Source organism: Kogia breviceps, chromosome 8 (genome assembly GCF_026419965.1).
Source record: "Kogia breviceps isolate mKogBre1 chromosome 8, mKogBre1 haplotype 1, whole genome shotgun sequence".
Lineage (NCBI taxonomy): Eukaryota > Metazoa > Chordata > Mammalia > Artiodactyla > Physeteridae > Kogia > Kogia breviceps.
The window spans coordinates 13,242,096-13,257,926 of record NC_081317.1 but is presented as its reverse complement, the minus strand read 5'-3'; the positions used below and the strand labels follow the sequence as shown (position 1 = coordinate 13,257,926).

The 15,831-nt window shown below is 52.3% G+C and overlaps 1 protein-coding gene across 4 annotated transcripts in view; it reads left to right on the top strand.

The window, feature by feature from the left end:
- The window catches only part of GSN (gelsolin), a 57,567-nt gene that overhangs the window by 20,770 nt on the left and 20,966 nt on the right, over positions 1 to 15,831 (top strand). For 2 of the 4 annotated variants that reach the window (XM_067040830.1, XM_059073058.2), the window contains 2 exons: positions 10,124 to 10,328; positions 11,018 to 11,172. In XM_067040830.1, coding sequence (XP_066896931.1) covers positions 10,133 to 10,328; positions 11,018 to 11,172 — 351 coding nt within the window. In that variant the 5' untranslated portion in view covers positions 10,124 to 10,132. Of the gene's footprint in view, positions 1 to 8,034; positions 8,654 to 8,705; positions 8,777 to 10,123; positions 10,329 to 11,017; positions 11,173 to 15,831 lie in introns of those variants that run through there. The other 2 variants (XM_067040829.1, XM_059073055.2) reach the window with 2 other exon arrangements.

Sequence of the window (15,831 nt, the reverse complement as noted above, 5' to 3'; positions counted from 1 at the left end):
GTCTGAGGTCATGCAGTTAGAGGCACAGCTGAGGCTAGACCCCCGCTCTCCTCTCCGGGAGGCAGGAAATTGAGCATGTATAGAGGCAAGAGGTGTCGCAGAGGGTGTCGGGGGGAAGGTGGAGGGGGGCTGTCAGTGGGTGGTGAGGCTGCAAGAGCGTGTAGGTACCAGCTCCCAGAGGGCCTTAAAAGCCAAGCTTAGGAGTCGCGACTTCTTTCAGTTGGCACTGGGGTCCGTGGAAGGGTCTTGAGCAGGGAATGATCCACTCTCCCTGTGGATAAAGGGAGAGCGGAAGGCACTGAGGAAGCTGGTGCAGTGGTTCCAGAGAAAAGATGGGAACCCTGCACTAGGACAGTGTCTGGGATGCGGAGGAGGGAAGTGAGTGTAAATGGGGAGTGTGTGGGGTTGAGTGTCTCTGCTGTGGCCTCAGCCCTTGTGTATGGCCTGGTGGGATGCCTCTGGAGCGCCCCAGAGGGTTCTGGAAGCCCTCAGAGCGCTTGATGATGCGGGTCATTGGGCAGGTGCCTGGATGGAGGTGAGGCTGGGAGCACACCTGGGGAAAGGAGACGGCACCCGTTCTGGAGCCCTGTCACGTGCCAGGCACTGTGCTCTGCGGACTGGATCTCATGTATTTCTCCAGCTGGTTACGATTATTCACTGGGCTGGGAAAGGAACAAAAGGGTTCCAGTACTATACCTCTGTTTATGTTTAAGAGGGGAAAGTATGTTTTAAAAAGCCTTATTAAAATTAAAGGGATTAGTAAGGATAAAAAATATCTTTGAATCTCTGGTAGTTCTATTGTAGTTAAAAGTTTGAGATAAATTGCAGAGAATTTCTAATCACGCTATAGCATTTGGAGTTTTTCCATAACTGATTGTTACTCGTGTCAAGTTCCAGCAAGCCTGTGACATAGTCTGGCTTTCCTATACCAGGGACACAGGTTCAGAGAGGTTGAGTCACTTGCAGAGTCACCCAGGTAGTAAGAGACAGGGCTGGGATCAGGCAGTGACTCCAGAACCCTTGTTCCTTGGGGTGGGAGCAGACCAGAGGAGAGGGGAGGGCATCATAAAGAGGTTTGTGGATGGGCTGGGAGGCAAGATGGGCTGGGAGGCAAGGTGGGCTCTTGAAGTGCTAGCTTGAGGTCCCTCCTGAGATACCTTCCTATCCTTGGCACCAGCCCATCCCTCCAGGTCTCTGGGCCTTGGCTGGGACCCTCCAGTCCTACCCTGCTTTGGATGCAAGGATGCAGAGATAGAAGTCAAGGGTGGGCGTGGGGGCCAGCGGGCTGTTGGTTTCCGGGGCCTGGACACATGCCAGGGGATTGTCTTTGGGTGTTGCGGTTGTTGAGCACTTGCTGTGTGCTAATAAGCACAGTGCTGGGAGCTCCTTCAGTCCTCCTCCCAGATGACCCACAGGGTAGGACTCATCACCACATTTTATAGAGGAGGAAATTGAAACGCTGCAGAAGGGCCATTGGCCCAAGTTCCCACCTGAGGGAGGCATTTGGGCCCTGTCCAAACTCAGCCTGGACATTATCTTGTCTTCCCTTGGATGGAAGGTTGTGCACCCCTCACCCTACTGGTCATTCTTGGTATCCCAAGCTCACCTAAGCTCTGCCCCTGCTCCTGGATTCTGGACTCTCTCCTCTGTCCTGAACCTGCCCCCTTTGTGTTTCTTGGAAGTTCTGCCTGCAAGGTACAAACTGACACCCAGAAGATGGGCTCCTTCTTACAGGAGGTCTTGGCTGTCACTGGCTGTGCAAGGCTTGGGGACAAAGAAAAGCTTCACTCGGAGCCTGCAGCAGGAGGGATATGTCACCGTCTTCTGAGGTCCTGTCATTATTGCTCCCATATGGTGATTATTGGCCTAGGGAGCTGGGTCCTGCTGAAGGATGAACTTGATCCCCAGACAGATAGGGGGGGACCTTGACCAGATGCTCAAACATTGTTTGCCTTTGGCTGTTTCTTTCAGAATCTTAAAAAAGTCCCAGGGCCTGGAGTGTCCTTAGAAATGGGCTGGTTTGCTCATCATCTGAGTCCCCTTGGCTGGCTCACCACTGGGCCACTCATTACCTCTCTGGAAGAGGGGGAAGGAAACTGGCATTTTTGAACCGTCTTATGCCAGGCATGGTCCTAGGACCTTCCACATTTATGGTCTCATTCAGTGCTCTCCACTCACCTTTGAGAAAAACATTTTAACCCCGATTTTATACATAAGGAACTTGAGTGTCAGAGAGAGAGACGGGGGGTGGGGGAGACGCTTCCTAGCACCCAGCAATCAACCACCACAGCTTCCTCAATATGTGCATACGCTAGACCAAGCACTGTGCTAAGCCCCAAATGTATTTTTACCTTACAACATTCTCACAGCAACTCTGGGAAGAAGCAATTCTAATCCCCATTTTACAGATGAGGAAACTGAGGCTCAGAGAGCAGAAGCCACAGAGCTAAAACTGGTAGGTCGGGATTTATACGCAGATTTTCCTGTTGAGAGCTCTTTCCACAATCATGCACATTGTTTTTCTCTCTGTTGGAAAGCCTTTCCTCTGTGGAGCAGGGAGCTGCCTCCTGTGGCTTTTGCTGCTTCTGGCTCTGGTTCGGGCCCCGTAGGCCCTGCCGCCCCAGGAGGTTGGCAGGCGGAGACTGTGTTCCCATCTTCTACTGGTCCTGCACCGCAGTGCCTGTAGTTGGACCTCATTGTCCTGCTGCTGATTTGTGTTTGTGCCTGGACTCCCCTATTGGTGGCCTGTGGGGTGCTAGAGGGGCTAGGATACAGCTGTTTGCAGCCCCAGCTGCTGGCCTACCGAGCCTCCCAGGGCCACTGCCTCCCCAGAGAAGGGGACACCGACTTCAAAGTGGGCCCTGGCAGAAGGGCACTGACTCACACCCATGGCCAGAGCTGGCTGCTTCCAGGGCACAGGCTCAGGAAGCGGCGGGGTTAGTCCCTCTCTGAACGTCCTGCCCTGGCTCTCAGCACTAGGTGGGGTTGCCTCCGAAGCTGGGAAAGAGCCAGTGGCTTTGGTCCCTGGGATAGTCAGCCTCTTGGAGTCCCACTGGACATCTCCCCAACAGCTGTCCACACCCAGGGTAGACTGGGCCAGGGCAGAGGTCCAGCTGGCCCTTACAGGGCGCCTTGTCATGTCATGGGCTCAGGCCTTGCCTCTGGCCCGGGAATGGAGACCTGGCTTCTAGGTCTGCTCTGCCAGGTACTTGCTATGTGAGTCTCAGAAGTTACACGCTTGTTCTTGGTGTCGTAGTCTACAAAGAGAGGGTGGACTAGTGAGCGTTGCTACAGATAAGTCCTACTCTGTGCAATGCACTCCAACGGTCTCGCTCCTGAGCTCCCAGCTGTCCTGCAACTGGGCAGTACTATCCCTTTTTACGGATGAGTGACCCAATGCTCAGAGAGGGAAAGCAACTTGCTCCAGGTTCCGTAGCCCAGACCTGAACTCAAGAATCTCCTGTGAAGTCTGTAACCTTTCTCCAGCACCACCACACTGCTCTCACGTGGCACATGCTGAACAGAGGCCTCTGTGCAAAGAAACCAGTTCAAAAAATGGGCACTACCTTTTGGGAAGCTTCAACTGTGTGTTGGGCCCTGGGCCTCCTCACTGCTCTGTGAGCTGGGTATCATTCTCCCCATTTTATAGATAAGGAAACTGAGGCCCTGATCACAGGAGCTGAGTCTCCCAGATTCTAAAACGTGTTCTTTCAAGTCCCCAGGGCTCTCCAGACCTCCCAGAGGCCCTGTCCGCTTTCACTGGGTTTCGTAACTGCCTTCTCTGTTTACTGCATGTTCCCATTTAGCAAAACCAGAGGGGTGGGTATTCCCAGGAGAACCCAGAGCCCAGCAGTGAGCCAGAAAGAAAACAAGCTCTGAGAGAGGGCTTTCCATGAGTAGCCGGCTGCCTGGGAATCAAGAACAACAGTGTTCGGGGTGAAGAAGAAAGAACAGGGTGGTGTCTTCCAGGGCCAGCCAAGGCCTTTTGTACATCGAGGCCGGGGGCGGAGGGTGAGGCTGCCTGCTCCCATCTCTGGTAGCTGCCTTGGGAGGTCCAGGGAGACACGGAGGCGAGCCTAAGGTCAGAGAGGAGCAGGGCCAGAGCTGGTGCGGGGGGGGGGGGGTCCTGGATCTAACTACAGGGGAGAGATGTGGGCTGATGCTGAAAGCTACCTACCGTGTGTAGCACTAGGCGGGAGCCTGGAACACCCAAGATCAGAGGTCAAGGGGATCTCTGAGGTCCAGAGAAGGGCAGGGACTAGGTGTACTCACATAGCGAGTGGTGGCAGAGCCGGGCCGCCTCCCAAGTACAGGAGACCGTGCCTGACCTGTGTGCCCATGAGTGGAACACAGTATGGGTACCACAGTCCATCCTCCACACAGCGGCTGCAGCCTGGGGACTTTGCTAGGACAAGCCTCTGTCCTGGGTGCTCACAGGTGCAGGTGCAGGGCTGGAGGGCTGCGACCTCTTCAGCCTGGGAGGCGTGGTAGGGACGGCCACCCCATGGAGTTCGGGCTGCCAGGCTTGGCTTGGGCTTGACTGAGTCAGCGCCTGCAACCCTTTACCTGTAAAGGGTACCGTTGCTCCCTTCCTGCCCAGGTGGGATGGTGCTGGGAGGCCCTGCTTGATCCCCAGGTAGAGCTTGGGCACTGGAGCCAGCCAGTCTTGTGTTTGAATCTCAGCAGTGCCTCTTTCTAGCTGAATGACCCCAAGCAAGTGACTGAAACTCCCTGAATCTCTGTTTCCTGGTCTATAAACTGGGAACTTTAATACCTATTTCCCCTGGTTGCTGTGAGGAGATTCAGTATCAGACAACCCCCCCCCCATCCCTTCCTCCCTCTCTTCTCCCAGAGATGTCTGGATCCAGAGGTGAGGTGGCATGCTGCCATCGGTGACCGCCGTGCCCCCTTGTGTAGTTCCGGGGTCCTGCACTCTCTCATTCGGAAGGACCTGTAGAGGCAACCTAGACCAGTGCTCCCATTTTACAGATGGAAACCCTGAGGCTTAGAGACGTGTTGGTTCTGGATATGGTTGTAGAGCCAGTATCTGGGAATGCTGGGCTAGGAATGAGGCTTAGCGTCAGGGCATCAGGGCCTACCCCATCTTTTGGGGTATCTGGACCTTGAGGCCCAGATAGGGACAGTGATTTGCCCAAAGTCACCCAGGAAGTCAGTGGCAGAGGGAAGCCTAGCACGGGGTGGGGACTCTTCCTTTCTACCTAGAAGTTTTTCTTTTACATTTAAGTCCCCCCACTGGCCCCTGCCCCCACCCTCACCCTGAACTCATACACCCTCTTCCCGGCAGGAGCCAGGGTTCACCAGGTCTCCAGCACTGAGGACCCAGGCTCCAGAGCTATGTGACAGGCAAAGCTGCAGGGCCTTTGTGATCATTAACCAGGGGCCAGTGACCCTGACCTCTGTTAATCACCAACTGAGCAGAAAGGACTGCTCAGCTGGGCCAGATGCCGACTCAGGTTCATTGGGGGGACAGGGATGACAAGGAAATTTCTTCTTCCTGCTTGTTTGGATTTTCCAAATTGTTTAATGAGCAGGTATCATTGTCTATTTTAAAGGTATTATTTCTAGATCAGTCTTTTTTTTTTTCTCGGCCATGCCACGTGGCATACAGGATCTTAGTTCCCCGACCAGGGATGGAATCCGTGCCCCCTGCAGTGGAAGCACAGAGTCTTAACCACTGGACTGCCGAGGAAGTCCCCCTAGATCAGTGTTTTATTAAAAAAAAAAAAAAAAAAAAAAACTTCATTGGATAAATACTTGTAAATAGTTTCAATTCCTATAGCACATTAAAAAAAATTTTCACACAAGTATATTGAGGTATAATTTAGATACCATAACAATTCGCCCATTGTAAGCAGACGGGACCATGATTTTTAGTACATTTTTCAGTTGTGTAATCATCACTATAATCCAGAGTTAGAATGTTTTCATCACCCTAAACTGTTCCCTTGTGCCAATTGCAGTGATGTGGGTGTTTAACCCCAACCTCTTCATCTCTTTCAAACAAACTGGCTTGACAGTTTGGTGTTTACCCTCCTTGATTTTTTTAAGGATGTATAAAAGAACAGACACCCTTATAAAACAGAAGAGAGGAGTCACATTATAGTTATTGTACAATTTGCATTTTGCACTTGGAGATCTCTCTGTGATCTCTCCGTAATTATTGAGCGCCTACTATGAGCCAGGCACGGTCTGCACTAGCTTATTCTTTTTTCACATCAGCAGAGTGGTCCATTGTATGGCGGCTCCATAATTTGTTTAACTGGGACATTTGGGTCCTTTCCAGTTTTCTTCAAACAATGCTTCAGTGAACATCCTTGCACGTGTATTTCCGTGTTCCTCTGTAAGTGATACTGAAGGAAATGGCACTGTTGTTGCATTACACGTTTCGAATTTGTGGTCATAAATTGCTCTCTAGAGAGGAGAAACTGGTTTATACCTCCATCAAGAGCATATGAGAACTGTGGGGGTTTTTTAATCCTTGAAATGCCTAAGGAGAGGGAAGAGCTCTCTGAATTTAGGCCAGAGATGATCTACTGCAGGCTCTGCAGTTCCAGGACTAGACATAGAGCTTCAAGAACTCGGGCATCTCTCTGTGGTTCCCCACAGACACTGGGATAACATTCAGACTCTTCAGTGTGACACACAGGCCCCTGCGACCCCCGCCACCCTCTCCAGCCTCATCTCTTCTTGCTCTTGTGTTTCAGACAGGACCCCTCCTTAGTCACTGCGTGTGGCCTGCATTTGCCCTTTGCTCATGCTGTTCCCTCCCCAGAATCCTCTTCTTCTCAATCTCCCTCCTCCCTGTCCTTCAAGGCCCAGGTCACAAGTCGCTTTGTCCATGAAGCTTTCTTATAATCCCTGCAGTCTGATTTGTCTTCTCCATGTGTGTGTTCATTTAGCCCTTTATCTGACCCACAGTCCACCTTAAACGGGAGGAAGTGGTGTGTGATGAAAGGTAAACTTCAGCCTGATTAGATAGAAACCGGGCTCCAGGAGGAGCTGGGGTGGATGACTAGAGCTTGTGGGGAAGGGGGATGGGAACCCCCATTTACTAATTGTCAGACCAGGCCATTTTCACACAGAGAGACTTGGTTTAATTCTCAGCAGCCACTTTATACCCATTTACTAGATGAGGAGACTGAGGCAGAGAAGAAGAAAGTAACTTACACACAGTGGAGGTGGGAATCAAACCCAGGTCTCCAGCTTCTCCATTCTCTTCCCTGTCAGTGCATTCCCTGTTATTGGGAAAGGAGGAGATCTGGGATGCAAAGGGAACTTGAAAATAGAGAAGCTGGGTCCAGCAGAGTAGCGAGAGGGAGAAGAGAGGGGCTGGCGAAGGTGGGAAGCAGGCCTGGGTGAATCCGAATAGCACTTCTAACCCAGTGACTGACTGTAAGCCTCCAGTGGGAGAGTGAGAGATGGGAAGGGAGCCTGGGAGAAGGGCAAGAGGCTTGAATCCTTGACTTCCCCAGGGAGAGCCAATAGGACCTAAAACCGAAAAAAACAAGAACAAAACCCAAACAAACCCCCCCCGCCCCCCAAAAAAGAAAAACCCCCAAACAACAAGGGCTTGTTATTTAAGACATGAAGGCAAACACTGAAATCAGCTGAAGGAGGAAGATAGAAGTGGTTGGTTGCCCCAAGGTAGAAGTAAGTGGGGTTGAGAGGCAAAACTTTGCATAAATAACGTGACTTTAAGTTTTTATCAAAACAACCTTTTACAAAATAAAAACTTTTTTAAAAGGAAGGAAAGAAGGGCGGTCTTGAGTAAAATAGAACCTGCAATCCGGGAAGTTGAGAGATCTGCCTGTCCCTCTCGGTCTGGCTCGTTCAAGGGTCCAGTGAAGGTCAGCCCCCTGGACTGTGTCCTCAGCTGGTGACAGACACATGCTGCCTAAGTGGGTGGTCCACTCAGAGCACCTGGGGTGAAATCTTGGCTTTCATTTCCTAGTTGTGTGCAAATTGCTTGACCTTTCTGCACTCCGTTTTCCCCTCGTTAAAATGGGGCTGTCCATAGTGCCCAGTCTGTAAAGGATGTTAGGATGTGTCTGTTTTCGTATGAAGTGGAAAACCTTCAGTAAATGTTAGTTCATGGTATTTTTTGCTGGAGACGTTAGGGGTGGAGAGGGGAGGGGACTTTGCATGGATCGTACAGGAGGCTAAGATGGGTGAGCTCCCTGCCATTCTTACGTGTGCCCATTTAGTGTGCACTGAGTTAGCGCCTGCTGTATGCCAGGTCCTGTGCTTGGTCTCCACCCCTGAGCTGGGGTGAAGGGGTGGCCACGCCCAGTTGGATCTGTCCCGGTGGGAACCCAGAGGTCTCTAAAATCCAGGCCAGATCCCCGCCCTTCCCAGGCCCGCGGGGGCCCAGCCCTACCCCACGCCCTCCCTACGGGGCGGTCCCCAGCTTGGGCGGGTTGGGCGGACGGCTACTTAAGGTCTGCGACTGGGGAGGCCCAGGCTGCCGCCCAGGTCTTCTGCCGCCGTCGCTACCATGGCTCCGCACCGCTCCGCGCTGCTAGGCGCGCTGGTCCTGGCGCTGTGCGCGCTGTCGCCGCCGGCCCGCGCTGCCACCGCGTCGCTGGGGGCGACCCAAGAACGGGCGCCCCAGGGGCGGGTGACCCAGGCGCGGGTGAGTGCCCGGGGGGCCCCGGGGGGCTCCCGGAGTAACTCTCTATTGTAAGTTCTTGCAGATACAGCGCTAGGAAAAGGGGAGTAATTCAGGTCTAGAATGGAAAAACTGTTTTGTTGCTTTGTAAGTATCTCTTGCTGCTTCCGGGGCTCCGGTGGATGGGGGTGGGAGCCTCAGGGCCCTGGCTGTTTCCCTTCCTAGAGGCTAACCTCACCTTGGCCGGATTTCTTTTTCCCTCGGTGCTACTTTCTGATTTCTTACCCATCTCTGCCCCCTGATTTCTCCTCTTCCTTGCCTGATTTCTCCTTCCCTCTTCAGATTTCTTCTTCCATTTCAGATTCCTCTTTCTCATCTAATTCCTCTCTGCCTCTTCAACATTTCCCCCCTCTTCCCTGTATGATCTCATCTCCACCGGCTTACCATCCTTCCTGTTATTTATTCTCCCCTCTCTGGTACCTCCTCTGCCCTGTCTGGGTTCTCCTCACTCCTGCTCTTTTGTGTTCTCCGTCCCTCTGCCTGAGTTCTCCCATCTGTTTTTTTGACTTCTTCCACCAGATCCGGCCCGAGGTGACCTGCGCCTGCTGATTTCCACCCTCTGACTCCAAGCTAACCATCCCACTCTGCTCCATTACTAGCCCAAGTGCATGTCTGACGGCCTTCCCCCATCCTTGACCACCTCACATCCAACAGGCTCCTGCAGACCCCGGCTGCGTCCTCTCGCCTTTTCCAAGAAATGGAATTTGGGGGGGTGGGGTTTTGGGGGCAGGAGGGAGGAGGCAGACAGCGCAGGAGGCCACTTGGGCTCAGTCATCTAGGCCCTTCTTGGAGGTGTGGACATGGACATGGATGGGGCATGGGAAATCTTCCCACTTCCAGAGAGCAAAAGCAGACGGGCTGTGTGACCTTAGGCTAGTCCCCTTCCCCTCTTGGGGCCTCAATTTTCCTGTCTGCAGGGTGCAGTTGGATAATGAACTCTCTGAGGACCCTTCTAGTTCTAAGGACCACTGAGGATGCTGGAAGGGAACAAGCTGAGCCCCTGGCGACTTCCAGATTTACCATTGCCATCTGGGGGGTCTCCCCACGGTCCCAAAACGCGTGCTCTTAGAGCATGGGCCGATTCCTGCTCTGTCATTTCCTAGCTGGGGGTCCCCATCTTCACCTCTCTGCGCCTCGGCTGTTGCATCTAATTGGCACTAAGAAGGGAAGAGAGAAGGAAGGGAGAGCCTTCTGTCCCCCCATCACCAGGGAGCTGAGGAGGGGAGACATGCTGGCCACGGACAGGGTTTAGAGCCTAAACTCTGACCTGTTTGCTCACTCGGTGAGCAGGGGTCATAGAGCTGGGTGGGGAGAGGCAGCGGCTCAAGTGAGATGCTCTTGGTGCTGGAAACCACCCTCCCTCGTGCCCCGGGGTGGGGTCTCTCCCCGCCAAGGCCCCTGCCCTCACTCAGACTCCTTCCCCGTCTCTTGCAGCCCAGCAGCATGGTGGTGGAACACCCCGAGTTCCTCAAGGCGGGGAAGGAGCCCGGCCTGCAGATCTGGCGTGTGGAGAAGTTCGACCTGGTTCCCGTGCCCCGCAACCTTTACGGAGACTTCTTCACAGGCGACGCCTATGTCATCCTGAAGACGGTGCAGCTGAGGAGTGGGAACCTACAGTACGACCTCCACTACTGGCTGGGTGAGGCTGGTCCCACCCAAGCCCCCATCCCAGCCCCTCTGCTGTAAAGCACAGACCTTTGAGGTGTGGTCACCTGGAAGTGCCCACGGGAATTAAGTGACTATTGAGCATCCAGTGTGTGCCAGACCCTTGGTTACATGTTCCCAAGACTCTAGAGCCCACCTGCCCAAGTTCAGACCCCGGCTCTGCCCTTTGGCAAGATAATTAGTGTCTCTGTAAAGCGGACCTGATGATTGCGCTAGACTACCTCATAGGACTGTTGTGAGGGTTAAACAGGCCGCTGTGGCACACGGACTGGGGGTGACTCGGGGACCCTGGACCCCCCCTGCACAGCTCCAGCCACACTCCAGTTTGCCCTTCAGAGTCAGAGCCTGGAGTCCTGCCACGGCTCTGCTGTGTGACTCTGTGAGTCCTGCCCCCTCACGGTGCCTTGGTTTTCCGATGCTTCCTGGCCTGACTTCATGCTCGGGAATGTTGAGAGTGAGTGCAGGGGGAGGACTCTTAGAGACCTTGGACTCAGCCTCTCACCTCCCCCATTAGACGGAGAGATTAACCGAAGCTCATAGGCAGGGGCTTGCCCAGCTTCTACAGCAAGGCCAGGGCACTGCTGGGGGCTCCAGACTCCTCCTCCATGGGAGGCTGGGGCCACTTTACAGAAGCCCGGCTCATGCTGCTCCGATGTCCCCCAGGCAATGCATGCAGCCAGGATGAGAGCGGGGCAGCCGCCATCTTCACGGTGCAGCTGGACGACTACCTCAACGGTCGGGCTGTGCAGCACCGTGAAGTCCAGGGCTTCGAGTCGGCCACCTTCCTTGGTTACTTCAAGTACGGCCTCAAGTACAAGGTGGGTGCCGGGCAGCAGGGACAGATGCACCAATGGCAGGTCCATCCATCTTTCAGTCTTGTTTGGTGATGTGGGCAGACCGGTCAGAGCTCAGCCTTTGGAGTTGGTCAGCTCTGGGCCCTTCCTCGCTGTGTGACCTTGGACAAATCACACTCTCTCTCTGAGCCTCTGGTTTCTTATTAAATTGAGAGAAGAACATCCTCCAGCACTTCACAGGGTGGTGTTCCTAGCCCCAGCAGTAAGGGGTGGGCCACGGGTGGGAACCTTGCTTTCCCGGGGCTTGAGCCTGTACCCTTTAGTTCTTAGGCCCTGCCAACAGAGGGGCCTATGTCAGGTATTTGAAACACATTTGATCACATTTCTCTTTCTGCTGCTTGTTAGAATACCCCTTGAACTTGAACTCTGAAGAGTCTGAGCCCCAGCCCCAAGCCAGGTAGGGCTGAGCAAATCCAAGCTGGAAGCCCCAAGAGGCTGTGCCATATATGCTGTATGACTTCTGGGAAACCACTTGGCCTCCCTGAACCTCCCTTTCCTCTTCTGTTACATGAGAACCAGTTGTACCTACCCTTTGGGCCTGGGGAGAGGATTAGCTGGGAAATGCCTTGCACAGGGCTTGTCACCTTGGAAGGACTCCTGGAAAGCTGTAATTTTTGCAAAGCTGGGGTTCTCTTTGGTCAGGATAAGGAGGGGATCATAAGCTTTGATGGTCTTAATGTCAGAGTTCAAATCTCTTATTTTAAGAGAGGGAGGGGCAACTGAGGCATAGAGAGGTTAAGCAACTGGTCACACAGCAAGTCAGTCCCAGAGCCAGGACCAGAACCCGGATCTCCTGACTCCCAGCTTTTTCCCACTACACCAACCTGCTTCTCAGGAGCAGGGTTCTAGGATAGATATTAAGCCCCATCTATGCTGCCGATGTGCTGTGTGACCTTAGAGAAGTCATTGTCCATCTCTGGGCCTCCGGGTTGTCTGTGTTAACAGGGTGGCCACGCTGTCTGCTCAGCTGATACATCAGGGATTAGGCAATGGAAAAGCTGTCATGAGACTGAGATAGCAGAGGGCAGGGTGTGTTGTGGGAAGAGGGCCTCAGCCCTGCGCTGGGTGGAGCAGGGTTGGATTACCTGGAGCCTACCAGCACCCCTGTCAGCCACACCCACGCCCACAGTGTCTCCTGCTGAGCTGTCCAGCTCTACCTTCTTTCTACACCTCTTCTGGGGCCTTGGTACCGACAGAGGGAGGGGTGAGAAGCTTGGGACCCAGTCCCTGGACTTGGAGAAGGACCAGGGCTTTTTGCAGCTCCTGGAGCAGAAAGCGGAAAGGGCGCTCGATCAGGAGTCAGAGAGATTGGTTCAGGTCCCAAGGCCACCCCTCTCCCTGCTTCTGCCTCCACGTGGGCGCTCTCACATATTTGTCATTCATTCAGCAAATAGTTATCAAGCCCCTTGAGCAACAGCGCCTGCTTATTGCTGTTGCTGTCTGGACAGGAGCGACTTAACTTGTGGACAAGTTAAGCAGCTTACAGAGCTGGTAAGTGACAGAGCTGGGCTTTAAACCCAGGTGTGAAGGGCCTCGCACAGAACGAGTTCAGAGTGGACATTTGAAGACTCCCTGGTCTCTGATCTTAGCTCAGATGGAGCCTAGGGATCTGCATGTTTAGCAAGCCTCCTCCACCCTCCGGTGATTTTTCCAAGATGTTCTCGGACCATACTCTGAGGAATGCTCCAGGGGATGGGTTCCCAGCCGAAGCCTGGATTTGGGACTTCAGTCCTGAGAGGCCCTGGCTTTCGGTGGAAAGGTGAGGTCCAAAGCCAGTCCTGTTTTCCACCTTCTGCAAGTCCTCTTGCTGCCCCTGCACTTGGCAGGCCCAGTTCAAGGTTCTCGGCCTGGCGCCCTCATCAATTATAGATCTCCAAGGAGCAGAGCTTGTTACGCAAGACTTGTTTCTGTGAAAGCCTGCTCCTCGGAGCCAGTCCCGTCCTCGGGCATGAGAAGGGGTCAGGGAGGGGAGAGATCCGCTAGAAAGGGCTATCACGGGGCCTGTGCTGTCCTGTTCTGTGACCTCCACATCCTTAAAGTCCATGCATTTGATCCCTCCTTCTCCTCCTCCTCTTTTTCTTCTTCCTCCTCCTCCTGACTCAGACAGAACCCTAAAGACCCCATGGGGCTGCGTTATTTGAAAACCTTTGTTCGGGCAGAGTCTGGGGTGGCCTGAGTCCCAGAAGCTCCTAGAACACGATGGGAACTCTCAGAATCACTTGAACCCTTCCTGTCCTCCCTCCTGTTTCTTAGATGAGGAACCCTGAGTTTAGCGGGTGGAGGGGACCAGCCCCAATCAGTAGGTTTTTCTGTGTTTTATAACATATTTTAGAATGTAGCTCTTTATAGCTTTTATCCTTCTTTGGACTACAAGTGTGATACAAGCTTATTGTAAAATGTCAAACGTAGAAATATGGCTTCTAGGAAGTAAAAGTCCCCCATGATTCTACTCTTGGAGATATATACCAAATGGTACATAATTTTTCTCTCTATATATATGAACATATATGTTATTTATTTATTTTTTTAGCCGCACCGCGCGGCATGCGGGATCTTCCCCGTGACCAGGGATCGAACCCATGCCCCCTGCAGTGGAAGTGCAGAGTCTTAACCACCGGATTCCCAGGGAAGTCCCTATATGAACGTATAGATGTGTGTATTATATATAGGTAGAGAATCTATACATATATATGATATATGTATATATGTATATATATATCATTAATTTGGAAAGTGGCTTTTAAAACAATATCCTATTAAATTTTGTTCAAATAATTCGATGCCAATCTCTGCCCACCTAATGATTAGACCATAGAAAGCAACAATCAATCCTAAAGATTAAAGTAAAAATAGTGAAAAATAGTAAAACTTTCCAAAAAGTCCTCCCCCTTATACTTGGAGATCCACTAATGTCTCCTAAGAGCTTACTTTTATTTTTTTGTTAACTAGTCTTTCTATGTCTAATTTCCTAGATCAGTAAGATTAGAGGAGTTAATTAATCAGGAAATTCCTGTCCTACTCATTAGAAATCAAGTATTCTTTTAATTTATAAATTCATATACAGAGAATTTATTGGAACCAAGATTTATGACATTGAACAACACTTCCTTTTTTGAAATAAAGTTTCTATTTTTTTGATAAAAAATAAAAGGCACACTTGTACAAGTAAAATATTTTAGAGATGTATTTCTGAAAGTTAAGGGTGTTTCTTTTCCCTCATTGCCCCATTTCTTCCTCTCTGAGGAATCCATGAAAATGGTCCATGTGTCCGTTCAGCACCTTTTGGAAAAGCTTTTCAGATCCACGGTCTCTTTACCTCCAGATGAATGGGGTCCTGGGGTCAGTGGTGCCCACAGACACTCAGGAGTTCCTGGGCTGCCAGACTTGGGCAAGGCTGGTCCCTAGAAGGGCAAACTTGGGGGTAAAACTTCCACCAATTGTCTGGGATCCTGGGCACGGGGCTGAACCTCTTTTCACCTCAGTTTCCGTGCCTGTGAAGTTGGGTAATGAGAGTTGCTACCTCGGGGGCTTGTGGGGACCACATTGCATGGCCATAAAGCAGGTGCCTCAGCCTCTGTCACAGGCCTAGTAAGTGGCAGCCTCTGCGGTTATTACCAGGTGAGCACAGGGCATTGCATCTTCTTCCCCAGCTGCCTTTCCTTACCTGCTCGCCAGCTGGAGGGTCCCTGAAGCCAGGTGGAAAGAAAGGCTCTGCGAATACCTTGGCCGCCCTGCTAGGCCCAAGGGGATGCTCTCGAAGGGCCTCATGCTAGTACTAAGAAAGGACACCAGGGGGCGCTCCACTCACAACAGGGAAAACATTGCAACTTGAAGAACCTTGCTCTGAACAGTGATTTGTTCCTGCCTCCCATCCTGGTTGACCCTAGTGACCTTTGCTCTAAGAAAACCTGATGTTGGGGGAAAATGCGGTCCTTACAAATTTAGTTACACCTGGGTTTGCATCCTAGCTCCACCATTTACTGGCTTTGAGATCTTAGGCAAGTCTCTTCACTTCTGGCATCTGCATTTCTCATCTGTAAGATGGGGATGATGACACCTCCCTCATAGATGACACATACAAAATGCCCAGCAGAGCGGGCATGATCATTTCACAACCGCTTCCATATTGCTTACTGTGTGTAGACGGAATAGGAACCCAATTATACTCACTCCCTTCGTCGCTTGCCCTCACGAACTCTGTGTCGCAAGTCAGACTTGGCTTTGCTCTGCAAACTGAGGTGTCAACAAGGGGCCTGGAGGGGGTGGCCACATTTCTGGCCTTAGTGGCCCTTGACGTGTGGAGCAGGGAGGTGAGTGCCAGATTGGGAACAGGAGGCAAGGTTTTACTCCTTAGCTTTGCTGCGTGCTTGTTGAGTGCCCTTGAGCAAGTCACTTCACTTCTCTGGGCTTCAGTTTCCTCATGCGTAAAACGGGAAGCTCATAAGGACCTTCACAGCTCTGACTTGACATCCCTGGGGCTTGGGGTCGGTGAGCGCCTGGGGCTGGGAACTGTTAATGAGGACACCCAGCCCCCTTTATTTGGCTCTCTACTGAGCCGAGGGCAGTTTTGACCGCTGCCAGGAATCCTTCCTGAAGTTCCCTGGAACTTGGTGATGACTGCAG